Source organism: Leuresthes tenuis, unplaced genomic scaffold (assembly GCF_036924035.1).
Source record: "Leuresthes tenuis unplaced genomic scaffold, fLeuTen1.0.hap1 SCAF_18, whole genome shotgun sequence".
In the NCBI taxonomy this organism is placed as follows: Eukaryota; Metazoa; Chordata; class Actinopteri; order Atheriniformes; family Atherinopsidae; genus Leuresthes; species Leuresthes tenuis.
In genome coordinates this window covers 1,390,482-1,417,419 of record NW_027325372.1, presented here as the reverse complement: position 1 = coordinate 1,417,419, position 26,938 = coordinate 1,390,482, and the positions used below count along the sequence as shown (strand labels likewise).

The window sequence follows — 26,938 nt, the reverse complement described above, 5'->3', positions numbered from 1 at the left end:
ACAGGCTAACCAGCAGCCAGTGATTCATCAGACCGGGGGGGCTGTAACTGGGAGAGGAGCTGCAACAGATCAACAGAGTTTCTGCAGACTGAGATCACTCAGAGGTTAACAGATCTCGGTCAGCTGCTGGAACTTCCCTCTGCAGCTCTGCCAGAAAGATGTGACCAAGTCGAGCTTTAAATTAGATTCCCAATGAAATCTGTTTCACCTCGAAGAGCAGCGGTAAGGAGCAGGAGCTGGAGGCTGAGCTGAGGTAAGGAGCAGGAGCAGGAGGCTGAGCAGAGGTAAGGAGCAGGAGCTGGAGGCTGAGCTGAGGTAAGGAGCTGGAGCTGGAGGCTGAGCAGAGGTAAGGAGCAGGAGGCTGAGCAGAGGTAAGGAGCAGGAGGCTGAGCTGAGGTAAGGAGCAGGAGGCTGAGCAGCGGTAAGGAGCAGGAGCAGGAGGCTGAGCTGAGGTAAGGAGCTGGAGGCTGAGCTGAGGTAAGGAGCAGGAGGCTGAGCAGCGGTAAGGAGCAGGAGCAGGAGGCTGAGCAGAGGTAAGGAGCTGGAGGCTGAGCTGAGGTAAGGAGCAGGAGCAGGAGGCTGAGCAGAGGTAAGGAGCTGGAGGCTGAGCTGAGGTAAGGAGCAGGAGCTGGAGGCTGAGCTGAGGTAAGGAGCAGGAGCTGGAGGCTGAGCTGAGGTAAGGAGCAGGAGGCTGAGCAGAGGTAAGGAGCAGGAGGCTGAGCAGCGGTAAGGAGCAGGAGCAGGAGGCTGAGCTGAGGTAAGGAGCTGGAGGCTGAGCAGAGGTAAGGAGCAGGAGGCTGAGCAGAGGTAAGGAGCAGGAGCAGGAGGCTGAGCTGAGGTAAGGAGCAGGAGCAGGAGGCTGAGCTGAGGTAAGGAGCAGGAGCAGGAGGCTGAGCAGAGGTAAGGAGCAGGAGGCTGAGCTGAGGTAAGGAGCAGGAGCTGGAGGCTGAGCAGCGGTAAGGAGCAGGAGGCTGAGCTGAGGTAAGGAGCAGGAGCAGGAGGCTGAGCTGAGGTAAGGAGCAGGAGCAGGAGGCTGAGCTGAGGTAAGGAGCAGGAGGCTGAGCTGAGGTAAGGAGCAGGAGCTGGAGGCTGAGCAGCGGTAAGGAGCAGGAGCTGGAGGCTGAGCAGAGGTAAGGAGCAGGAGCTGGAGGCTGAGCAGAGGTAAGGAGCTGGAGGCTGAGCAGAGGTAAGGAGCAGGAGCAGGAGGCTGAGCAGAGGTAAGGAGCTGGAGGCTGAGCAGAGGTAAGGAGCAGGAGCTGGAGGCTGAGCAGAGGTAAGGAGCAGGAGCAGGAGGCTGAGCAGAGGTAAGGAGCAGGAGGCTGAGCTGAGGTAAGGAGCAGGAGCTGGAGGCTGAGCAGCGGTAAGGAGCAGGAGCTGGAGGCTGAGCAGAGGTAAGGAGCAGGAGCTGGAGGCTGAGCAGAGGTAAGGAGCTGGAGGCTGAGCAGAGGTAAGGAGCAGGAGCAGGAGGCTGAGCAGAGGTAAGGAGCTGGAGGCTGAGCAGAGGTAAGGAGCAGGAGGCTGAGCAGAGGTAAGGAGCAGGAGCAGGAGGCTGAGCAGAGGTAAGGAGCAGGAGGCTGAGCTGAGGTAAGGAGCAGGAGCAGGAGGCTGAGCAGAGGTAAGGAGCAGGAGCTGGAGGCTGAGCAGAGGTAAGGAGCAGGAGCTGGAGGCTGAGCTGAGGTAAGGAGCAGGAGCAGGAGGCTGAGCTGAGGTAAGGAGCAGGAGCTGGAGGCTGAGCTGAGGTAAGGAGCAGGAGGCTGAGCAGAGGTAAGGAGCAGGAGCAGGAGGCTGAGCTGAGGTAAGGAGCAGGAGGCTGAGCTGAGGTAAGGAGCAGGAGCAGGAGGCTGAGCTGAGGTAAGGAGCAGGAGCAGGAGGCTGAGCTGAGGTAAGGAGCAGGAGCTGGAGGCTGAGCTGAGGTAAGGAGCAGGAGCAGGAGGCTGAGCTGAGGTAAGGAGCAGGAGCAGGAGGCTGAGCAGAGGTAAGGAGCAGGAGCAGGAGGCTGAGCTGAGGTAAGGAGCAGGAGCAGGAGGCTGAGCAGAGGTAAGGAGCAGGAGCTGGAGGCTGAGCTGAGGTAAGGAGCAAGAGCTGGAGGCTGAGCAGAGGTAAGGAGCAGGAGGCTGAGCAGAGGTAAGGAGCAGGAGCAGGAGGCTGAGCAGAGGTAAGGAGCAGGAGCAGGAGGCTGAGCAGCGGTAAGGAGCAGGAGCAGGAGGCTGAGCAGAGGTAAGGAGCTGGAGCAGGAGGCTGAGCAGAGGTAAGGAGCAGGAGGCTGAGCAGAGGTAAGGAGCAGGAGGCTGAGCAGAGGTAAGGAGCAGGAGCTGGAGGCTGAGCTGAGGTAAGGAGCAGGAGGCTGAGCAGAGGTAAGGAGCAGGAGCAGGAGGCTGAGCAGCGGTAAGGAGCAGGAGCAGGAGGCTGAGCAGAGGTAAGGAGCAGGAGCAGGAGGCTGAGCAGAGGTAAGGAGCAGGAGCAGGAGGCTGAGCAGCGGTAAGGAGCAGGAGCAGGAGGCTGAGCTGAGGTAAGGAGCAGGAGCTGGAGGCTGAGCAGAGGTAAGGAGCAGGAGGCTGAGCAGAGGTAAGGAGCAGGAGGCTGAGCAGAGGTAAGGAGCAGGAGCAGGAGGCTGAGCTGAGGTATGGAGCAGGAGCTGGAGGCTGAGCTGAGGTAAGGAGCTGGAGGCTGAGCAGAGGTAAGGAGCAGGAGCAGGAGGCTGAGCTGAGGTAAGGAGCAGGAGCTGGAGGCTGAGCTGAGGTAAGGAGCTGGAGGCTGAGCAGAGGTAAGGAGCAGGAGGCTGAGCAGAGGTAAGGAGCAGGAGCTGGAGGCTGAGCAGAGGTAAGGAGCAGGAGCTGGAGGCTGAGCTGAGGTAAGGAGCAGGAGGCTGAGCAGAGGTAAGGAGCAGGAGCAGGAGGCTGAGCTGAGGTAAGGAGCTGGAGGCTGAGCAGAGGTAAGGAGCAGGAGCAGGAGGCTGAGCTGAGGTAAGGAGCTGGAGCAGGAGGCTGAGCTGAGGTAAGGAGCAGGAGCAGGAGGCTGAGCAGAGGTAAGGAGCTGGAGCAGGAGGCTGAGCTGAGGTAAGGAGCAGGAGCAGGAGGCTGAGCAGAGGTAAGGAGCAGGAGCAGGAGGCTGAGCTGAGGTAAGGAGCAGGAGCTGGAGGCTGAGCAGCGGTAAGGAGCTGGAGGCTGAGCAGAGGTAAGGAGCTGGAGGCTGAGCAGAGGTAAGGAGCAGGAGCAGGAGGCTGAGCTGAGGTAAGGAGCTGGAGCAGGAGGCTGAGCTGAGGTAAGGAGCAGGAGCAGGAGGCTGAGCAGAGGTAAGGAGCTGGAGCAGGAGGCTGAGCTGAGGTAAGGAGCAGGAGCAGGAGGCTGAGCAGAGGTAAGGAGCAGGAGCAGGAGGCTGAGCTGAGGTAAGGAGCAGGAGCTGGAGGCTGAGCAGCGGTAAGGAGCTGGAGGCTGAGCAGAGGTAAGGAGCTGGAGGCTGAGCAGAGGTAAGGAGCTGGAGCAGGAGGCTGAGCTGAGGTAAGGAGCAGGAGCAGGAGGCTGAGCAGAGGTAAGGAGCAGGAGCAGGAGGCTGAGCTGAGGTAAGGAGCAGGAGCTGGAGGCTGAGCTGAGGTAAGGAGCAGGAGCTGGAGGCTGAGCTGAGGTAAGGAGCAGGAGCAGGAGGCTGAGCTGAGGTAAGGAGCAGGAGCTGGAGGCTGAGCTGAGGTAAGGAGCAGGAGGCTGAGCAGAGGTAAGGAGCAGGAGCAGGAGGCTGAGCAGCGGTAAGGAGCAGGAGCTGGAGGCTGAGCTGAGGTAAGGAGCAGGAGCTGGAGGCTGAGCTGAGGTAAGGAGCAGGAGCAGGAGGCTGAGCTGAGGTAAGGAGCAGGAGCTGGAGGCTGAGCTGAGGTAAGGAGCAGGAGGCTGAGCAGAGGTAAGGAGCAGGAGGCTGAGCAGAGGTAAGGAGCAGGAGCAGGAGGCTGAGCTGAGGTAAGGAGCAGGAGCTGGAGGCTGAGCTGAGGTAAGGAGCAGGAGGCTGAGCAGAGGTAAGGAGCAGGAGGCTGAGCTGAGGTAAGGAGCAGGAGCAGGAGGCTGAGCTGAGGTAAGGAGCTGGAGGCTGAGCTGAGGTAAGGAGCAGGAGGCTGAGCTGAGGTAAGGAGCAGGAGCAGGAGGCTGAGCTGAGGTAAGGAGCAGGAGCTGGAGGCTGAGCTGAGGTAAGGAGCAGGAGGCTGAGCTGAGGTAAGGAGCAGGAGCTGGAGGCTGAGCTGAGGTAAGGAGCAGGAGCTGGAGGCTGAGCTGAGGTAAGGAGCAGGAGGCTGAGCAGAGGTAAGGAGCAGGAGCAGGAGGCTGAGCAGAGGTAAGGAGCAGGAGCAGGAGGCTGAGCTGAGGTAAGGAGCAGGAGCTGGAGGCTGAGCTGAGGTAAGGAGCAGGAGGCTGAGCAGAGGTAAGGAGCAGGAGGCTGAGCAGAGGTAAGGAGCAGGAGCAGGAGGCTGAGCTGAGGTAAGGAGCAGGAGCTGGAGGCTGAGCTGAGGTAAGGAGCAGGAGCAGGAGGCTGAGCAGAGGTAAGGAGCAGGAGGCTGAGCAGAGGTAAGGAGCAGGAGCAGGAGGCTGAGCTGAGGTAAGGAGCAGGAGCTGGAGGCTGAGCTGAGGTAAGGAGCAGGAGGCTGAGCAGAGGTAAGGAGCAGGAGCAGGAGGCTGAGCAGAGGTAAGGAGCAGGAGCAGGAGGCTGAGCTGAGGTAAGGAGCAGGAGCAGGAGGCTGAGCAGAGGTAAGGAGCAGGAGCAGGAGGCTGAGCAGAGGTAAGGAGCAGGAGCAGGAGGCTGAGCTGAGGTAAGGAGCAGGAGCTGGAGGCTGAGCTGAGGTAAGGAGCAGGAGGCTGAGCAGAGGTAAGGAGCAGGAGGCTGAGCAGAGGTAAGGAGCAGGAGCAGGAGGCTGAGCTGAGGTAAGGAGCAGGAGCTGGAGGCTGAGCAGAGGTAAGGAGCAGGAGGCTGAGCAGAGGTAAGGAGCAGGAGGCTGAGCAGAGGTAAGGAGCAGGAGCTGGAGGCTGAGCAGAGGTAAGGAGCAGGAGCAGGAGGCTGAGCAGAGGTAAGGAGCTGGAGGCTGAGCAGAGGTAAGGAGCAGGAGGCTGAGCAGAGGTAAGGAGCAGGAGCTGGAGGCTGAGCTGAGGTAAGGAGCAGGAGGCTGAGCAGAGGTAAGGAGCAGGAGCAGGAGGCTGAGCAGAGGTAAGGAGCAGGAGCTGGAGGCTGAGCAGAGGTAAGGAGCAGGAGGCTGAGCTGAGGTAAGGAGCAGGAGGCTGAGCAGAGGTAAGGAGCAGGAGCTGGAGGCTGAGCTGAGGTAAGGAGCAGGAGCTGGAGGCTGAGCAGAGGTAAGGAGCAGGAGGCTGAGCTGAGGTAAGGAGCAGGAGGCTGAGCTGAGGTAAGGAGCAGGAGCTGGAGGCTGAGCAGAGGTAAGGAGCAGGAGGCTGAGCAGAGGTAAGGAGCAGGAGGCTGAGCAGAGGTAAGGAGCTGGAGGCTGAGCAGAGGTAAGGAGCAGGAGCTGGAGGCTGAGCAGAGGTAAGGAGCAGGAGCAGGAGGCTGAGCAGAGGTAAGGAGCAGGAGGCTGAGCAGAGGTAAGGAGCAGGAGGCTGAGCAGAGGTAAGGAGCAGGAGGCTGAGCTGAGGTAAGGAGCAGGAGGCTGAGCAGAGGTAAGGAGCAGGAGCTGGAGGCTGAGCTGAGGTAAGGAGCAGGAGCTGGAGGCTGAGCAGAGGTAAGGAGCAGGAGGCTGAGCTGAGGTAAGGAGCAGGAGCTGGAGGCTGAGCTGAGGTAAGGAGCAGGAGCTGGAGGCTGAGCTGAGGTAAGGAGCAGGAGCAGGAGGCTGAGCAGAGGTAAGGAGCAGGAGCTGGAGGCTGAGCAGAGGTAAGGAGCAGGAGCTGGAGGCTGAGCAGAGGTAAGGAGCAGGAGCTGGAGGCTGAGCTGAGGACGTTGACATCCCACAATAACTAAACTCCCCAAAGAGTCATCCTGGTTCCTATCAGGACTATTTATATCCTGCTGTCTTGGATAAACTCTTAAACCTGGGTTTGAGAAGTCCTGAAACACAAATTGGATTAGTCAGATATAAACAGGTTACTAAACATGACGCGATCAAAGCTCATAACGAGCTCGAAGCACTGAACTCATCATCCAAATAAAAAGGAAAATACTCAATAAAGCCGATAACTATGAATACTTAATTCATTTGAAATTGTTTAACTTATTACTACATTTATTTACTCTATCAGTCGATGTTCGGTTTAATCTAATAATTTTATCATTTATCATTTATTTATTTATCTGTTTTCTCAGTTTACGTTCTTTGCATTTTTCTTAATTTCCCAAAGTTTTTTATTCTCATTTCACATGAAAACTCAAAGCTACAAACTCTAGTAAAATATTTCAGTAAATCAAACCTGTCATTTGGATCTGGGACCAGTAATCTCCTAAAAATCAGATATTTATAAAAATATTTCTCCTGCAGTAGCGTTTCCTCCTCAGATCAGTAATGAGCTCCATCGGATCGGATTAAATTACAATAAAACTGAGTTATTCAGCTCATGTAACAAGCTTAATCTGACAAGAAATCGAATCAGATCGGGTTATGCCTCGTATAAAGTATACATCCGGAGAAATGCCATCAAACTAACTTTTTAAATCAATGTTCCTCAGAGAAAGACTGGAAGGGATCTGCATATTTCTGCCTCTACAGAGCAGAATATCATTAAAGCATTCAGGGAATCTGGAGGAGTTTCAGTGTAAAGGACGAGGGAGCAAGCTTAAGCTTGACCCCGTGACCTCTGAGCATCTTACTGTGACGAAGCTCGACTGTTGTCAGTGTGTTTGAGTATTTAAAGCCACAAAGTGGAGACTTCAGGCTCACGAGTGGAACTCTTTCACCTTCCTGCGGGTCGTTCACATGTCGGCATCGAGGCCACGGTGTGAGCGTCGTTGGGTTTTATAGGAACAAAGATGTGAACTGGTGTCCAGAGAGTTTTATTGTCCGACTTCAAGGAAAAGGAGTCGGCTCTGAAATCAGTCAGCACAGGTTTGGTTCACTAAAACCTAATGTTTTAGCTCCCAGTTCTGCTTTTAACGCTGTGGTCGTGGATTTTAATAGACGTTCCCCGGCTGTTCCCCCTGCTGGATGACGCCTCAGCTTCCAGAGAGGAGACTCGTGCATGATTGAGTTAGGATTTAAAGGGCAGCTGTTACAGATTGTTTTCCTACCTATGCTCACTGCAGAACAGAAGCTTCTCATGACCTCATCACCGTCTTCCTTACTTCTGGAGTGGCGCCTCATTAGTGGCAGCCTGGTTGGATCTTCTTCAGGTTTTCTTCTGTGAAAACACAGATTTCTGAGACATGGTTTGGATGCTGGAAGCACTTCTGCTGGGAACTCTGGCAGTTTGTTACAACCATGGCAACAGGAAAGTTATCTGCACGTAAGAGCGGCTGATTGAGCTTTCCAAAGCCCAAGTTATGCCTGCAATTAGCCCCCAAAGAGGAGACGTCTCGGACAAAAAGGAGGAAAAGGCGGAGGAAGCTTAAAGCATTTCTTCCCCTGATCATCGACTACTTACTTAATGTACCCTTTAAGTGTAAACAGCGTCTCAAATTCCTGTTGATGAGATTAACAAAACGTTCACGCAACCCCACTCAATCTGATTGAAAATGTATTCTGATCGGCTCAGTCTGATTAATCTGATTAATCAATCTAATCGGATTAAAAGTTAACCATGTAAACAAGGTTGGTGGGAGAGGAGTACAAACCCACAGAGAATCACCTGAATCTGCAGCTCTGCTCGGCTTTGGCTGCAGGATGCAAATGTTTTAATGAAAAACCTCTTAAACACCTGTTCAGCCACATTGTGGAGCCTCTGCAGAGCTGAATGCTTCACGCCGGAGGAGCTGGAGACCAAAAACAGCTTGAAAAAGAAGGATATGCTCGTTATATATTCATCAGGTGGACACAAACGCTAATTAAAAGTGCTGGAAGTGCTTTGAAGGGTGAAATATGACTTAACAGACTCCTGCGAGTCATATAATCACAGGTTATATTTATAGGTAATAACAGCTCTCAGGTGTGATAGAAGAGGCTCAACCTGTCACAGGTGTGAATGTTCGGTTATTACAGCAGAGTTTGCTGTGTGTGGAGAAAATTATACAGATTACACCAAACATCTGCCTCAACGTGGACATCTACACACTCAGAGGAGACTCAGGGACTCACAGCAGGGAGTCTCAGACTCAGGGAATCACAGCAGGGAGATTTAGGGAATCACAGCAGGGAGTCTCAGACTCAGGGAATCACAGCAGTGAGTCTCAGACTCAGGGAATCACAGCAGGGAGTCTCAGAGAGGGCGGCCATCACCGAGTCTCGCCGGTCGGGATGAAAACTGGCAGCCGACCACATAACGAAGCTCAAAGCTCAGAGCTAAATAATTCTTCTCTGTGACACTGAAAGCAGCAACAGTTCAGGCTGACGTCTCCAGGTTATAAAGAAATAAAATAAATGGTTCCTGCCCTGCATCCTGGGCATCTCAGATGTTCTGAATTAACACTAAATAAAGAGGACAAAGCCACAAAACATCTGCTTTTACTGCATCAGATTGCTTTTTTCTGCTCTTTTTGCTGAACAGTGACCACTGTGTACTCAACTGTCAGATAAAATTAACCTAATGATGATAAATATGAATTATACAACCATTTTTACCTAATTCTGCTGTGTTTCCTGTTCTGTGGATCATCCTGATAGGATTCATAGCCTGAAACATTCAGGTTATTAATGACATTATTAATAAAGTTTACTGGTAAAGGAAATTTATTTGTGGTTAATGTTCATTAATATCTACTGTAAAAAAAAGCCTTGGATATTCTGTTAGAGCTCCATTTAACACCGTTTCTGAGTCATCATCCTGTTCTGGCTACCATCATTTCCATAACTGTCTCACAGCTTTGTGAACCAAGGTGTTAAATTTAGAATCTGCATGCACACAAAAACGTGCTCTTTAACTTCAGCTGATACGACTGAAAATGGGACCTGCGCTCCGTTAATAAAGATAATTATTTATGACATTTAAATTACAGTAATCAGATCTCGTTGTGTTACATAACCCTGTACGATGGTTGCAGAATAACAGAATACTTTGGTGGGATTAATAGCCTGCTCTATCTGACTGATACTGAAAATCTGGCTAAACTTTTTGTTTTTGAGACCAAGAAGAAACTCTTTATAGCACCAAAAAGCTTTCCTGCACGTTTCGGGTGTAAAACTGTGAACAAACAGATTTTCTCTGAGAATCATTTTGTTTTGAAGTCTTTGGAGTAGAAAAAAATGCACGTCAGGTGGTTTAGAGAGTTATGTTATCTCATGCTACATGCTAGCTGCTAGCTGCGGTGTGCCAATTATTAGCCAAACTTTCAGATAAATCTTTGATAATATCAGAAACAAAGAACATCAGCGGTCATCATGTAAATTAACCGGTTGTTTTGGTGTCCGAACTGCTTTTTTTGAGTTGAGCAGTGTGGGACTAATGTGTCGTTAGCTGTCATGCTACGTGCTAACTGTGGCTATGCTAAGAACTAGCCAAGCTAGTATATATTCCCATGGGTTAGACACGACTGATCAGTTCCCAGCTCACATTTATCATTGATCACATCAGTACCTGCTGTGGAATGGAAACGGCCTTTGCCAGCTTTTATGAGTGTAATTTTGTCTCATATCTGTATTAAAGAAGCTTACTGACACAAAGTGGTGAATACTTCTGGATGGCTTTTGTTCAAGTTTTTTATGAACTACGACAAAAGTATTGGAGGCAGAAAATGTGTTGGTACCAAAGAAAACAAGCTTTTTCTCCACAAACTAAACAAGACAAGACTAAATTAAGACAGTGTGGCGTCGGCCTGTTCAGAATTTAACTAAAGAACATTTAAAACGTTTCAGAAATCTGCTGGAAGTTTGAGCTTTTTGTCCCCAAACATTCTGTTCATGCTCTGTTTTGTGCAGAGTTCACAAACTGGAGTTAAGTTTAAGTTTGTAAAGAATTTCTTAACTTTAACCAAAGTAAACAGGCTGGCTGATGTTTGTAATGACATAATAAATTCAGTTTATCCTGAAGGGTTCTGGAAGGGTCAGAGCGGAGGCTAAAATCTCTCCGACAAAACGTGGGCAAAGAAAACAAATAAAAGAATCAGAATAACTGGAATAAGGAGTAAAATAAACGGAGGTTTTGGACATCCTGTGAGGCTGGATGTGCAGCAGATGAGCGTTTATCAGCCGGCCGATCGGCAGCAGAGGACACCGGAGGGACGAGGCAGGAAGCAGCTCCAGTTTCCTGTGGTGGGTTTCTGCTGCTCACAGGACAGTTTGGATCCAGCGTCTTTAAGTCCGTCACTTCCTGGAGGGTGGAGAGGAGTCCAGACACACACACAGCAGCATTTACACTGCAAACTGAGCATATTTAGACAGAAAACCATCTCAACACACACCTCTGAAACTCTTTCTGTCATATTTTCATGTTTCAAAGCTGCAGCCGAGTCGGAGTCTCTGCACGATGTCTTCAGGAGGCAAAGCTTCAGGGAGAACTTGCTGTTTTGTCATCTTTCCCTCTGTTTATTACCTCAGATTAACCGTTGTTGCCTGCTGGCATCAGCGTGAGATCACAGAGACGAACATTGTTGTATTTATCTTTTACGATGTACAATTTGTCTTAAAAAGTGCATTTATGTTTCTTTTTGTTCAATCTCGCCTGTAGAAGCATATTCAAATATCTAAGCAAAAACAGTATGATACATCCAAGTATTGCAGTTGAGTCTCCATCACAACCTCCACATTTCTGAAACCTCTGAGCTTTGGGTTCCTGCAGCTCAGGATTAAGAAAGCAGATTCTGCTCAGCGTTGAAACTCTCAAACATCAGTGAAAAAACATTTGAACATTTGAGTTAATTCTGCTTTCCAAAGCCTGACGTCTGTGGGGCGGCTGAAGATGTGTCCACATGATGAGGTTAATTAGCAGGAACCAGCAGGATGAACCCGTCTCGGCTCTTCTTGAAGTCTGCGATGGCCTGGCCGGGTTTGCTTTCCACGCTGACGCTCTTGGGTTTGCCTCTCATGTGGAGCTTCAGCGCCGAGCGGCAGACCGTCACAGGAAACGACGTTTTCCTGATGCTGGAAGACACAAACACAAACATTCCTCTGTTAGCACACGACTGGAGCTTTACTGACATCATCTCCAATAATCTTCCATTCAGAGCCCTTCACATGAAGCCGTTACGTCTCAGCTTTGTCTTTTTGGTGGAATGTTTGGAAGCCTGATCTGCAACGCTGGTTTTTATTTCAGGTCCGTTTTTCACCTGTAAGCTGCTTTGGATAAAAGTTTCTGCTGAATGAAGGTGGAACCACACCAGGAGGCTGCGTTGTCCCGTTTCCACTTGCTGTGCTCAGCTGAACTGAACTTTTAGGATTCAGACCCAGTCCAACCCCACAGGTCAGACTGCTGGAGTAAACTGATCCTGCCTCTACGGACTCCTTCCTTGCATGTTGTGGATATTTTTACTCTCAAACATCCTCAGAGCGAGCGGAACGGTTAAAAAAGCAACCTGTTCGTCCGTCATCGCCATCATTTCACCTGACAGCTCATGCTGCTGCTCTGCTGACAGCTGGGAGGTGGAGGTGTGGTTCTGCTGAGTCAGCTGAAGACGATCCACCGTAAAGCTGCTGCTTCCTCTCTGCAGCCTCAGCTCGACCTCGTCGCCCGCCGCTGGCCTCGTTGCTTTTCTGTCAGTCTGAACTCAAACTTCGCTGAGCAGATCTGGACTAATGTCTTACTCATGAGAGTGTGAACACTTTTATATGTTCGTAATGACCGATAGGCAGCATTTCAGCCAGCTTGGCCCGACCGACGAGTCCCAGACTCATGAGTCCCAGACCGACGAGTCCCGGACCGACGAGTCCCGGACCGCCGAGTCCCGGACCGCCGAGTCCCGGACCGCCGAGTCCCGGACCGCCGAGTCCCAGACCGCCGAGTCCCAGACCGAAGAGTCTCAGACCGACGAGTCTCAGACCGACGAGTCTCAGACCGACGAGTCTCAGACCGAAGAGTCTCAGACCGAAGAGTCCCAGACCGACGAGTCCCAGACCGACGAGTCCCAGACTCATGAGTCCCAGACCGACGAGTCTCAGACCGACGAGTCCCAGACCGACGAGTCCCAGACCGACGAGTCCCAGACCGACGAGTCCCAGACCCATGTGTCCCAGACCGACGAGTCCCAGACCGACGTGTCCCAGACTCATGTGTCCCAGACCGACGAGTCCCAGACCGACGTGTCCCGGACCGACGAGTCCCAGACCGACGAGTCCCAGACCGACGAGTCCCAGACCGACGAGTCCCAGACCGACGAGTCCCAGACTCATGTGTCCCAGACCGACGAGTCCCAGACTCATGTGTCCCAGAACGACGAGTCCCAGACCGACGAGTCCCAGACCGACGAGTCTCAGACTGACGAGTCCCAGACTCATGTGTCCCAGACCGACGAGTCCCAGACCGACGAGTCCCAGACTGACGAGTCCCAGACTCATGTGTCCCAGACCGACGAGTCCCAGACTCATGTGTCCCAGACCGACGAGTCCCAGACCGACGAGTCCCAGACCGACGAGTCCCAGACCGACGAGTCCCAGACTCATGTGTCCCAGACCGACGAGTCCCAGACTCATGTGTCCCAGAACGACGAGTCCCAGACCGACGAGTCCCAGACCGACGAGTCTCAGACTGACGAGTCCCAGACTCATGTGTCCCAGACCGACGAGTCCCAGACCGACGAGTCCCAGACTGACGAGTCCCAGACTCATGTGTCCCAGACCGACGAGTCCCAGACTCATGTGTCCCAGACCGACGAGTCCCAGACCGACGAGTCCCAGACTGACGAGTCCCAGACTGACGAGTCCCTGACTCATGTGTCCCAGACCGACGAGTCCCAGACTGACGAGTCCCAGACCGACGAGTCCCAGACTCATGTGTCCCAGACTCATGTGTCCCAGACCGACGAGTCCCAGACTGACGAGTCCCAGACTCATGTGTCCCAGACTCATGTGTCCCAGACCGACGAGTCCCAGACTCATGTGTCCCAGACTCATGTGTCCCAGACCGACGAGTCCCAGACCGACGAGTCCCAGACTGACGAGTCCCAGACTCATGTGTCCCAGACTCATGTGTCCCAGACCGACGAGTCCCAGACTCATGTGTCCCAGACCGACGAGTCCCAGACCGACGAGTCCCAGACCGACGAGTCCCAGACTGACGAGTCCCAGACCGACGAGTCCCAGACCGACGAGTCCCAGACTGACGAGTCCCAGACCGACGAGTCCCAGACCGACGAGTCCCAGACCCATGGAACAGAAACATGGCAGAGAGTGGGGGGGGGGGGGGGGGGGGGCAGGATGTGCTGGATTTCTGCAGATTGCATCTGCCTAATCAGGTGATATTCCCACATGAATATCTGAGGAGAAACACCTGGACCCCACAGCTTACAGCGATCTGTGGAAGCTGCTGAGGTTTCCTGAACACATCTGTTCAACATTCACTCCAAACGCTGTCGTCTTTTCCAGTTCCGCCTCTCAGGCGATCCAAGTCGAGCTCACTGTGGGGTCGGAGGAGCACGAGGACCAACAGAGTGGTAACGTCCAACCGACTTTTAGGCAGTACAGGGTTTTAAAGGCCTCTGATTGCTGAGGTTTTACTCCGGCGCCGCGCTTTTTAAGGTACAGTTAAAAAGTCTCAGGTGCTGTGTTTGCTCAGCTGGGACTTTAGTTCAAAGCACCACTTCCAGCTGCTTCCACATGTTTGGTTGTTCTTCTTTTGCATATTTTAGGGGTATTTCATTCGGTTATTAACCGAGGTCCTCTCGTTTTTCTTGGCCTAACTTTAGTCTGGGTTTGTTTTTGTTCTGATTTCTTGCTTCTCTGAGATCATTGCTGGTGTCTTTCCTCCTTGGCATCGTGTTAAACTGACAGAACTTCTGCTTTTATAGAGCTGCTCACACTGACTGATGATCAGTTAATCAGAGCATTGATCAGTTAATCAGAGCATTGATCAGCAGCTCCTGGCTGCTACTCTTAGTTCCTGTGGAAGCAGTGAGGGTTCACTTAGTTTCTCACTCACTGCTTCTGTGTTTTGCCTCAGTTTCCCCACCAACATGTTCTGCTAAAAGCTGGTTCCTAATGTACATTCTTCTCAGTTATTGCTGTAAAGTATTTCTGATTAATCGATGGAATAATTGATTACCTGAATACTTGTTTGCTGCAGCCATAAATAACAGTGTAATATGTAATGTGTTGCTGTTTATCCGAGGTTGGATTTACTTCACTTTAAGACCTGCTGACTTTTATTAATTTTGTCCTGACAGAACCCTGAGTTGAGCCGCTGTGCTATTTATTTGCTCTCTCTCTTCTGAAAGAGTTGAGCTGCATGTTTCCAGAGTGTCCAACAGGTGTGGCGTCCTCAGCCAGCTCAGCTGAAGCAGCTGTCCTGTCCTGCTGGGCCGCAGACTCAGAAACCCAACGACCTCCGGAGGGGCTGATCTCACCGGACCCCGACTGAAACCCGACCCTGCTGCAGGTGGAGCCTTTAAATGCAGCCTTCAAACGTCTGTTCTGACTCGGTTGAACCTTAAAAACAAGCCGTGATGCTCTGTTGTGGAATATCACTCCTAAGTTGTTTACCTGCTCAGAGAAATGACAGCAGCTGCTGCTCGGCCAAACTAACGATGACCTGACTTCATATTTCCTGACAAGCTGCTTCTTGTTCTGGGGAATGAGTGCCATCTCTCATCTGCAGCGCTGTTACACAACATCTGGTTACATAATCATAATGAAATTGACTCTTGGAAGACAAAAGGAGTATTTCTGCTGCCTCTCAGTAAATCTGATTTCACACCCAGTCGTCCTGTTTGATTCCAAACTCTGCGCCTGGAGTCCCGTCGCCAACAACGTGACCGCCTCAGTCCACACTGAGCCTACGTTATGGACCCATAACAGCCTGGTGGTTCTGGTTCTCCCACTCATGACTGCAGGGAGGCTGAGGACAGTCATCTTTAGTGATTTATTCCTGCTGCTGTCACCACACAGATCTGTACTCTCACTGCTGCCCTCAGCTTTTCTCCAACTGTGGAAGCTCTGCAAACATATTGATCCGGTTAAATTGAGCATGAAACCAAACTGAGTGAGAGGGTGAAAGAGAAGAAGTCATTCAGCAGGCAGGTTGTGATGTCAGAGTCCTGCATCTTCACATCCAGGACGAATCTGGAGCATACAGATCTGTACTTTCACATCAGTGCAGGTGACAGAAAGCTCGTCTCAGAGGGTTCTCCATGGAAGGGTGGCTGTCAAGAAGCCATTCTTAAGGAAGGGAAACAGGGAGAAAAGGCTGAGCTGTGCCAAATGACACAAGAAGTGGACTGAAAATCAGTGGCAACAGGTCTTATGGAGGGATGAATCCTCCCCAGAGCCCGGACCTCAACATTATTGAAGCAGTGTGGGATCATCTGACAGAGAACGGAACAAAAGGCAGCCCACATCCAAAGAAGAGCTTTGGGATGTCCTTCAAGAAGCCTGGAGAACTATTCCTGAAGACTCCTTAAAGAAATGACAGAAAGCTTGTCTCAGAGGGTTCAGGCTGTGTTGGAGGATAAAGGAGCTCAGACCAGAGATTCACTTTAAAGCTGCTGAGAACTGATAAAAAAACTCTGTTTCTGCCTCAGATTCTGGATTTATGTTCATGTTTCAGTGAATCTCTGCAGCTGCTTCCTGTTTTTATGGAAATATAAAGAAATGAAGCTGATCGGGACAATAAAACATCAGCAGCAGTTTCTAACTCTGTGAGGCGTTCAGGCACAGAATAACACTCAGGCTCGTGTTAAGTGACCCAAACAAAATGCTCCTGAACTGTAAGTCTTTGGAAAGCAGAACAGGACGGATGTGCAGAGATTGGAGGCCTTCGTGAACATCTGACGGATAACTGTGCACGTGTCTGACGTCGCAGCTGTTCTCACCTCTGATGAGATGAAACATGAGCAGCTGTTTGTTCTGCTCACAGAGCAGAGTGAGGCAGCTCAGTCACGAGGAGTTCATTCCCACCGTAAACACGACTCAGCCGTGGGACATGAGTCCGTCAAACTGAAGCACTGATTTCAGGCCGAGAGCTTTCGCTGTGTTTCTGTGCTAGTGACAGTTTTCAGTCTGCAGACCGGTCCCTATACTAAAGGGCTGCATTGGGATCGGGTCCCGCCGGGTCCCGCCGGGTCCTGCTGGGTCCTGCCGGGTCCTGATCTAAATGCACTCAAATCCCGCAGGAGTGGGCGGCTAAAAAAAGCAAAGAAACACTGAGGGATCGGGATGTATCCTAGCGACAGGATGTCAATAAATGATGTGGAAAGGAAGCTCAAAGAAGGTCTTTACAGCACAAAGACAAGTCTGACATTTGGAGAAGTTTCTCTTGAATCTTATTATTAACAGCCTATGAAATTACGTGTTTTCTCCTGCGGGAGAAGACACAAAATCGATGCATTTCTATTATTTTGCATAAATTCTCAAAGTTTTGCGAGTGCGGGCGGTAATGGTCAGAAATTCAGCGGGATGAAAAAAACAGTCCCGCGCAGGGCTCTGCCCTCTGCTGCAGCCGAACCGTTTATGGAGGCGACGCCGCGGACGAATCGCTCGTGGAGGGGATGCTGCAGACAGAACTGGGGAGCAGCCGCTCCTGGAGGAGAACGGAGACCCTCCTCCTCCTCTTCAGTCTATGTTTTCCTTCCATTTTGCAAGTTTTAAAACATGTCTCTGGTGCCTCTATTATGGAGAATTACAGGTGATTTTCTGTGAAGTAGCCAGTGAGCCTGATGCTGCAGCTGGTCCCACTGAGGAAAGACTGGATGAGATCTGATGAGATCTGAGATGCTCACCATAAGATAAAAGATGCTCTGTCATGCATCTTTATCCTGAAGCTCAGAGTAATATTTTATCATCAGCAGAAAAGGACAGAAGCTTCGTCTTCAGATTCACAGAAAACAGTCTGATAACAACATGTTTAAATGGCTCAGAGGCTGAAAATGAACTCGTTACAAATTAAACTGCAATTAAAAAACTATCAAACATCACAACACTGAAAATTTCCATCTGTCCAACGTCTGCCGATCTACAGACAGGAGGAGACAGGTAAGGAGTCAGAGGAGAGTCGCTGGCCAGACTCCTATACACCAACAAGGAAACCAACAGGACACCAACAAGGACACCAACAGGACACCAACAAGGACACCAACAAGGAAACCAACAGGACACCAACAGGACACCAACAAGGACACCATCAGGAAACCAACAAGGACACCAACAGGTCACCAACTAGGAAACCAACAGGACACCAACTAGGAAACCAACAGGAAACCAACAGGACACCAACAGGTCACCAACAAGGTCACCAACAGGTCACCAACAGGTCACCAACTAGGAAACCAACAGGACACCAACTAGGAAACCATCAGGAAACCAACAGGACACCAACAAGGACACCAACAGGTCACCAACTAGGAAACCAACAGGACACCAACTAGGAAACCAACAGGACACCAACAGGTCACCAACAGGTCACCAACTAGGAAACCAACAGGACACCAACTAGGAAACCAACAGGACACCAACAAGGACACCAACAGGTCACCAACTAGGAAACCAACAGGTCACCAACTAGGAAACCATCAGGAAACCAACAAGGACACCAACAAGTCACCAACTAGGAAACCAACAGGACACCAACTAGGAAACCAACAGGAAACCAACAGGATACCAACAGGTCACCAACAAGGACACCAACAGGTCACCAACAGGTCACCAACTAGGAAACCAACAGGACACCAACTAGGAAACCATCAGGAAACCAACAGGACACCAACAAGGACACCAACAGGTCACCAACTAGGAAACCAACAGGACACCAACTAGGAAACCAACAGGAAACCAACAGGACACCAACTAGGAAACCAACAGGAAACCAACAGGACACCAACAGGTCACCAACAAGGACACCAACAGGTCACGGTCATAAACCTTCTCCAACTCATGAAGCCTGGTTGGCCAGACTATGCAGCCTCCTACATCCTTGTGAAGGTAAAGCTGGTCCAGTGCTCCAGAGTCCGGACAAAAAACAGCATCACTCCTCCTGATTCTGAGGTTCAACTATCTGCTGAACTCAAACCTTTCCACAGAAGCTGAGAAGCGTGACCTGTTTTAATAAGAAGGACGAGCTGAAACAGCCACAAACAGGACATTAATAATTAATCAAGTGCATTAATATGCAAAAAATACCAAAATCCCTTAAAAAACTATTAATTTCTGTGATCAACGTCTCTTTGTGTCACATAAACATTCACACTAGAGCAGAGTGAGGCCGGCCGTGTGACCCAGCCTGCAGTCTCTCTGCTAAGCTAAGCTAAGCTAATTGAAGTGTTGCAGCAGGACAGCAGTGATGCACTTCTACTCCCACAGCAACACGAATAATGTTTATGTTTCTGTTTCTGTATTTATCAGACGCTTTTATCCAAAGCGACTTATAAATGAAGATATAACAGCTTTATAAAAAGCTAACAATAAGCTACATAGAAGGAACCCAGGAGTCCGACTCTGTCAGAGGGGACAGAGTAGAGATAGGGTGCAGGCATAGAAGGAAGAGCAGAAAGGCTTCATTATTCACGTTTTAGCAGTTATTTGGTTCATTTCAGTCCAGATGTTGTCATAAAGGCGCGTCATCAACCACATCATTGTGAAATGTTGGTTGACAAATCCATTTTTAGACAAAATGTGACCTTTTCTTGTAGAATTTTGGCTAATTTTCGGGTACTATTTGCACCGAGGATTTTCTTTTGGGTGCCAGGATTCTCAATATTGACCTTAAAGTCAGAGTAAAACTGAAATAACTGCAGAACAATGTGTTATGAACTATTCGATCAAGCATAGAGTTTCTGTTTCTGTATTTATCAGACGCTTTTATCCAAAGCGACTTACAAATGAAGATATAACAGCTCTATAAAAAGCTAACAATAAGCTACATAGAAGGAACCCAGGAGTCCGACTCTGTCAGAGGGGACAGAGTAGAGATAGGGTGCAGGCATAGAAGGAAGTGCAGAAAGATAAAGTGCAGAGATAGAGGGGGGAGGGAAGTACAAGGTAAGTGCTGGGATAGGAGATGCTCTCTGAAGAGCTGGGTTTTCAGGAGCTTCTTGAAGATAGACAGGGACGCCCCTGTTCTGGTAGCGCTCGGTAGGTCATTCCACCATCGTGGGACGACACATGAACAGAGTTTGGATTGTCTTAGGCGTGGTGTAGGAGCTGCTAGACGACAATCCTGGGACCAACGGAGGGACCCAGTTGGGACAGAAGCCTTTGCAAGAGCAAAAGTACTTTTAGTGTCATTTCATGGACTAACATCTGTAGTTTGAGTCCACAGAACTGAAAACCTGCTCTGAATTTCAGATGTAATCTCATTAAAGTCGTGTTTTTGATGATCTGACAGCAACCTGTAACCTGACTGCAGCTCATTAACAGACAGACGCAGGTCATGTGGATCTTCAGCAGTGAAGACAGGCGGCTGTCAGGTGAGTTGGTGTCTAATGATGCCATCAACACCCGACAGGATCACACAAACTTATGCAGCGATAACACAGATCTCACTCTGAAGGAGCAGCAACACTGAAAACAACAGCTTCACAGCCTCAGTCATGCTGCAGCACCTTCCATCAGAAGCTGTTAACGACAGCAAAAAGCACTGAAAATCTGAGCCAAAGGTCAAAGGTTTCTTCTCCCCTTCGACTGAACCCCCCCACCTCCTTCTTTCCTCTCCTCATCACCAGCTTCAGGTGGAATTAGGTCTCAGGAGGGGATCAAACTGCTGATGAGTCCAGTCTCTGAACAAAATGTGAGATGAGTGATGGACGGACTCAGCCTGATGGACTGAAACGGCTCTGAAATGTGAGCTACTGCAGCAAATATGTGGCCAACATTTAGCTCTAAAGGATGCAAACATCTGTGCAGGTTTACGAGAAAAGACCCCGATGGTTGAACCTCTCTGTGAGCTCACAGACTTTGGTTCACTTTCTCTTCTGACTTCCTCAGAAAGGCTGGGTTTCAGGACAGTTCTGCTGTCAGCAGAGCGGTTTCAGCAGGCCTCAGACAGAAAGCCAACAGCTAGTTTGACCAAAGCCTGTCTCACATCTCAATAAGACGCCAGAAAACCGTGTCGAGTTGTTAAAAAGAGCCGAATGCGTCACCTTTAAATGAAAGCTGCCTGGTAACAGGAAGCCTCCGACACGAGTCTACAGCCACAAATGGATTCATCTTTAATCCATAGAATGAGGTCATCTATGAGTTAATGGCGCTTCGAAGTGATCCAGGGGAAACGGAACCTGATTTCAGCATTAAAGATGCGATAATCTGACTCATATCATTTAATCTTCACTCCCCTACAGTTTATACAAAGCTGCAGGAGGATGGAACCCCGTCATCGATACCAGCCGACAGTTTGGCATCTTTATCTTGATCAGTGCTGCCTGGCAACCATCGCTGAGCAACGGCAACATCTGCAGCCCCACGGCGGCCGGGGGCCGGACCGTCCTGCAGGGCTCACTCAGGCGTCATGGTGCTGATAATCGACGACCTCATCCGTTATAATTACCATCAGCGTCATCAGCCACAGCGGGGCCCATCTACCGGCCGCACCCCGCGTCCCCTCAGGGGGCATTCTGGGAAAAAACATGAGTCATAATGTGCAAAAACAGCGAGTGGCTTCTGTAACCGGATAGAATACGGCTTTAGATGCAAAGCAGTGTGAAACGCAGCCTGAATCAGGCTCTGCTGCTTTCCTCAGCTCGGATTCTGTCTCCTTTCTATGATGAGAGGAAATCAGCGGTTCTGATGCAGCAGGAACTTTTGGACCAGCTCGGGTTCGTCACCAGACAAACGGCTTCAAACGTGGCGACCTTTACCCACGAGCTGAACGGCTTTGCTGCCCTGGAGGTCGGCGGCTGACCGGCTGAGATGCTCCGATGAAGGTTCCTGACATTTAAGAACCGAGCCGCTGCGAACGAAGACGTCAAACCTGCTCCTCCGGATGAGTTCATCAGGAGTGCGTCTGTCACAGAGCTGGATAATCACTGCACTGTTCACAGCTTCAGGAGCAAAAACTAAAGTTTCCTTTAAATTCTATAGGTTCATGTATCAGGACTCAATGAAAATCGCCTGTTTCTGTGATGAACATCAGTGCATATCAGTCATTATTCACTGAACTGAAACTGAGACACAGAAGCAGTGAGTGAGAAACTAAGTGAACCCCTGATCCAGCAGCTTCATCAGCAGTGTGGGTGACCTTTAACCTTTAACATGCTAACTGAGGCCTGTAGAGTCTGAGATGTAGCTCTGGGCTTTTTCACCTTGGGGTGACCTTTAACCTTTAGCATGCTAACTGAGGCCTGTAGAGTCTGAGATGTAGCTCTGGGCTTTTTCACCTTGGGGTGACCTTTAACCTTTAACATGCTAACTGAGGCCTGTAGAGTCTGAGATGTAGCTCTGGGCTTTTTCACCTTGGGGTGACCTTTAACCTTTAGCATGCTAACTGAGGCCTGTAGAGTCTGAGATGTAGCTCTGGGCTTTTTCACCTTGGGGTGACCTTTAACCTTTAGCATGCTAACTGAGGCCTGTAGAGTCTGAGATGTAGCTCTGGGCTTTTTCACCTTGGGGTGACCTTTAACCTTTAACATGCTAACTGAGGCCTGTAGAGTCTGAGATGTAGCTCTGGGCTTCTTCACCTTGGGGTGACCTTTAACCTTTAGCATGCTAACTGAGGCCTGTAGAGTCTGAGATGTAGCTCTGGGCTTCTTCACCTTGGGGTGAACTTGCTGGGACGTCCACTCCTGGGAAGATTGACAGCTGTCCTGAATGTTTTCCACTTGTGAATAATCTTTCTCTCTGTAGAATGATGGACTCCAGATAGTCTGGAAATGGCCTTATAACCCTTCCCAGACTGATGGGCAGCAGCAGCTGCTTCTCTGAGATCGTTGCTGGTGTCTTTCCTCCTTGGCATCGTGTTAAACTGACAGAACTCCTGCTTTTATAGAGCTCTGCCATCGTGTCCTGATGCAGAAAACCTCTGATAATAGAAAATATTTTAATATAATGGGGCTCCTTAAAGGTCATTTTGCCCTGATATCAGTATGTAGTTGAATGCATCTCCACAATGATGACGAGCGAATGGAAATCAGGTCACAGAGTCAGCTGTAATCACTTGTGGTTCTCAGTGCCGTCCACATTAAAAACAAAACAGTGTCAGGGTTCAGTGAATAAAGAGGCTGCACAGACAGGACCCTCTGAAGAGTGTTTTTACAGATGTTTAGATCAGTTTGATGACACCCTGGCACTGAAAAGGAGTTTCCCAGGAATGTTTCTGCTGCTCCAGCTTCACTCAACTTGCATAGAAGGAGGTGCCCAAAAATGACAAACATGAGTCTGTGATTTAGATTTTATCTCAGGCCCAAACACTGCTTTATTCATCGACTGTTCATCTAATGGATGGCAACAGTATTACCAGCACATTATTCCTGTGGTTGACTCTTAAGGCTCGGTTTTCCCAAACGGTTCCTGTAATTTGCCGTCAGTGAGGACGAGACAACCTGACCGGCTCTCTGTGACAGTAATGTGTTCTGACTGCAGCTTGTGAGTCACTTCGTGTTAAAACGTGCATGAGAACGAACAAATGGAGCCTCCCAGCTGAGCCCAGAAGCTGCATATGAAGGCCCATCACATACATTCACAGATAATCTCTCAGCAAAGGGTCGGAGAAACATTTTCTGCCCCACTTCCTGCCTGTTAAATGTGTTCAGTGCGAGTCTGAGCTCCAGAATGGGGATTACCATCGCTGCAATTTAATATTAAAACATGCTTTTGTACGAATAAATCAGAGTCCTCACCCAACAGGGCCAGAATTCTGCCTGTTGGTCCGTGTGTTGAAGCAGAAATAAAGTTAATTCAGTCAGAAATGGCTTGAAAGTGACTGAAATAAGAGCTGCACTGTAAAAGTGATGAACTTTATCACTTTTACTGAACGTCATGCTGCATTTGGTTCCGTTTTCTGAGCAGGGAAGACTCGGACCGTCATTTATTTGGACTTTTCTGTTAAAAGAATCCTACAGAAACGATGATTTCACAACAAATCAGATTTTCTTTATGGCTTATTCAATGAATTCTTGTTTTTTTCGCTGTAAATTGATTAATTCGTCGCAGTCAGTGCACCCCGCTGTCATGAAGCAGCTAATTTAATCAGTTAATGGATGAAAACTCCGGCTCTCACATAATAAACGGAGCATCTGGTCACAAGCGACACATAAACATAATAAATGACCTCCAGTCACATGCTGATGTCACACAGAGACAACGTCTGACCTGCTGGAATTAGCAGGGGCGGTCAGGCTGGAATTCAAGCTAAACTCATCAAAGCACATGACCTGAGAGGAAACAGGCCAGTGATCCTGCACACATCCACCTGAGATTAATCAGAACGGGGGAACAGGCAGTGACCCATCCGAGCTGAAGCTGAAGCTGCAGCAGCGGGGCGGAGACAGCGAGGCGAAGACATCGAGGACAGCCGCTCGGGGACAGAAACGGAGGATATTTCAGGAGCAAGATGACGCCTTTCACGACCTAAAAAGCTAATTTAGAAACAAGACGGCTGATTTCGTTCACACCTGCTCTGACTGACAAACTGTCGAAGTCAAAGTGAGCGGCTCCTCGACATCAGGAAGCAGCCTTTGTGCGTTTGAGCTTCATCACGTGACCCCGAACATATGCTTTGGGGTTAATGAAATCACACTTTGCTCCTGCAGCTCTGCACAGGGAGGGGTGACCCAGATGATGGCTGTAAACGCAGCACACAGTTCCAGGTCTTTCCATATTTATAGATGAAAGTGCTGATGTGGAGGAGCAGGAGAGGAAGGGTCTGGGAGGCAGAACAAGACGACCAATCAGGACGTCCTTCTGAAAGTCGGGCGGCTTTCTAACAATTCTTTGAGACTAAAAACAGCAACATGACGCTGTGATACCGACGCAGCTCGACCCGTTTCAGATGGTTTTAAAGCACAAACGTTAGATGTGAAAGATGCACGAGCTCAGAGGGGACCTTTAACGGCTCTCTGATCAGTTTCTGATGAAGCGGTTTAAAGACAGCAGGAATAAACACGTTGGTGAACCTTTCTGCCGTCGTTCACAGCCTCCAACACCCGGCTCCCTTCTTTCTTTCCTCACTAATAAATGTTGTTTATGTTTCTGTTTCTGTATTTATCAGACGCTTTTATCCAAAGGGACTTACAAATGAAGACTTTATTATTAACGTTTTAGCAGTTATTTGGTTAATTTCAGTGCAGATGTTGTCACAAAGGCGCATCTTCAACCACGAAATGTTGGTTGACAATCCATTTTTAGACAAAATGTGACCTTTTCTTGTAGAATTTTGGCTAATTTTCAGGTCCTACTTTTCTTTTGGGGGCCAGGATTCTCAATATTGACCTTAAAGTCAGAGTAAAACTGAAATAACTGCAGAACAATGTGTTATGAACTATTCGGTCAAGCATAGAGTTTCTGTTTCTGTATTTATCAGACGCTTTTATCTAAAGCGACTTACAAATGAAGATATAACAGCTTTATAAAAAGCTAACAATAAGCTCCATAGAAGGAACCCAGGAGTCCGACTCTGTCAGAGGGGACAGAGTAGAGATAGGGTGCAGGCATAGAAGGAAGAGCAGAAAGATAAAGTGCAGAGATAGAGGGGGGGAGGGAAGTACAAGGTAAGTGCTGGGATAGGAGATGCTCTCTAAGAGCTGGGTTTTCAGGAGCTTCTTGAAGATAGACAGGGACGCCCCTGTTCTGGTAGCGCTCGGTAGGTCATTCCACCATCGTGGGACGACACATGAACAGAGTTTGGATTGTCTTAGGCGTGGTGTAGGAGCTGCTAGACGACAATCCTGGGACCAACGGAGGGACCCAGTTGGGACAGAAGCCTTTGCAAGAGCATTCAAGTAGATGGAGCCGTTCCATTAAGCTCTTTGTAGCTAACATCAGGGACTTGGATCTGATGCAGGCGGCTAAGGGCAGCCAGAGGAGTTAATAAATGTTAAATGCTAAATAAATGCATCAGTATCAGGACTCGACATCGAACATGAAGCGGCGAAGCTTCCATGGAAGGAGTCCATCGTAGCCTTGAGTTGTTTCCCCGCCACACCTCCTGTGTTTCCTCCCGCTTCATTTCCATCTTCACCTGTTAGTTTGCTTTCTCACAGACTTTGCTTCAGGCAGGTTCCGGGTGTTTTATGGGTTTGCGTTTGCTTACCTTCGGTCTGTCGGTGTAAATCTGAATGTGTTCCTAAAGACCTGCTCGGTTAAATAAAGCTTAAATTGTTTGGAAGCTAACGCTGAGAGAACAAACGTCCTCTGGCCTCCCCCTGAGTCCCGGTGGTCCTCTGAAGGTAAAGCTGCTCTCTGGACCTAACGGACTTGATGTTCAGGTGCCTGTTGGGTTCAATCAGTTCACTTTAACTCATTAACACTTTATTAATCAGTGGATTTGATGTGTGAACCGGCAGCTTTCTGCTGAGATGCTGTAGCATTGACGTTGTGCTATCATGCTAAGCTAACTGGCTTTTACAGCATTTTCTCTTTTCTTTCCTTTGAAATGCTCCCAAACTTTAGACCTTTGTCTTCTTTCTCTCCGGTTTCCTCCACCAAACCAAGCTGCTACTCGAGGAATCATTTCAGCCCTTTTTAAAACATGATAAACGTCTCATTACTGTGTCTCTGCTACTCCCCACTTCACAGCCGCAGGACAACGATAAGACGACTGATCCCGCGAGCTTCTGTTGTGAAGCTTTTACTGAGATTAAAGATGTTTTTCAGGTGGAAAAAGCTTAAGAAAGATTTAATAAACTGAGTAAGTCATGAGTGCTTTCACAGGATATGATGTCCAAACTCAGTTTTATATTAAAGAAGTATTTAAATGGTTTAAAGTACAGGATCCATAAATCCTGTTACCACAGACTGAACTATTAATAGAGACGTGACAAATCCCCTGAAACGTTTCTTTAAAGTCGACTTTGTCCTCAAAAAACCTGCACACTGCACCAGAAACTTCTATTTTAAAGAGTCTCTGATGTGATAAATCCCAAAACTGCCTATTAGCGAAATAAATCTCCAGGCCGAGCAGATCACACCCTAAATCCTGCTTTTAGTCCACTCACGGTGCCCCAGCTGTCCCAGCAGATGGTCCAAACCCCCCAAAACACGCACACTTCACTGTCCCAGTAAGCATGCCGACACAGAGCCGGAGACAGGAGGAGAAAGCAGAGAATGAGGTTATCCTCGGGAAGGAGGAGGCAGAGGATCGCCATGGGAACGGGAGACGGATGTGACATGACAGCCGAGCAGACAGCTCGTCTTCGCCGTTCTCCCCGACAGCACGGAGTGGCTTTGAAGCCAGTTTACCTCGCGCTGCCTTCACTGACCCACTTCTGTGCACGCTGAAGTGTGACGAGCTGCGAGGAGACGCAGCAGGAGGCCGTTTCCTCCTCTGACCGCTCGCCCAAACGCTCAAACTGACTTCCAGAGTCTGGCATTTCATTTCTGACAGAAGGAAACACAAGAGGAGTGTGTTTGTGTCCTCCTCCTTCCTCCTCTCCGCTGCACAGCAGCTCAGCTCAGGCCCGACTCCTCGCAGGGGCCACGACCTCCATTCACCGCAGATGGTGGCACAATGACAGGCGGGACCTGAAACCGACTCCCCGAAGGTCGAGTCTCCTCAGAAACTCCCGGATCTGAGCCTCACAGCTGCTGCAGGGACCCTCCCCCCCAAAAACACACAAACTGCAGGACTCATAAAGCCACAAAAGCCCCACTGAACAC

At 49.7% G+C, this 26,938-nt stretch overlaps 2 protein-coding genes across 2 annotated transcripts in view; one reads left to right on the top strand and one right to left on the bottom strand.

Moving 5' to 3' along the window:
• The window catches only part of LOC140275682 (probable ATP-dependent RNA helicase ddx6), a 436,375-nt gene that overhangs the window by 358,828 nt on the left and 50,609 nt on the right, over positions 1-26,938 (top strand). The gene's annotated exons all lie outside the window — the stretch shown is intronic.
• Positions 9,780-26,938, bottom strand: part of myo1g (myosin IG) — a 54,682-nt gene continuing 37,523 nt past the window's right edge. Inside the window, exon 22 of the mRNA XM_072371184.1 lies at positions 9,780-11,134. Coding sequence (XP_072227285.1) covers positions 10,972-11,134 — 163 coding nt within the window. The 3' untranslated portion in view covers positions 9,780-10,971. The remainder of the gene's footprint in view (positions 11,135-26,938) is intronic.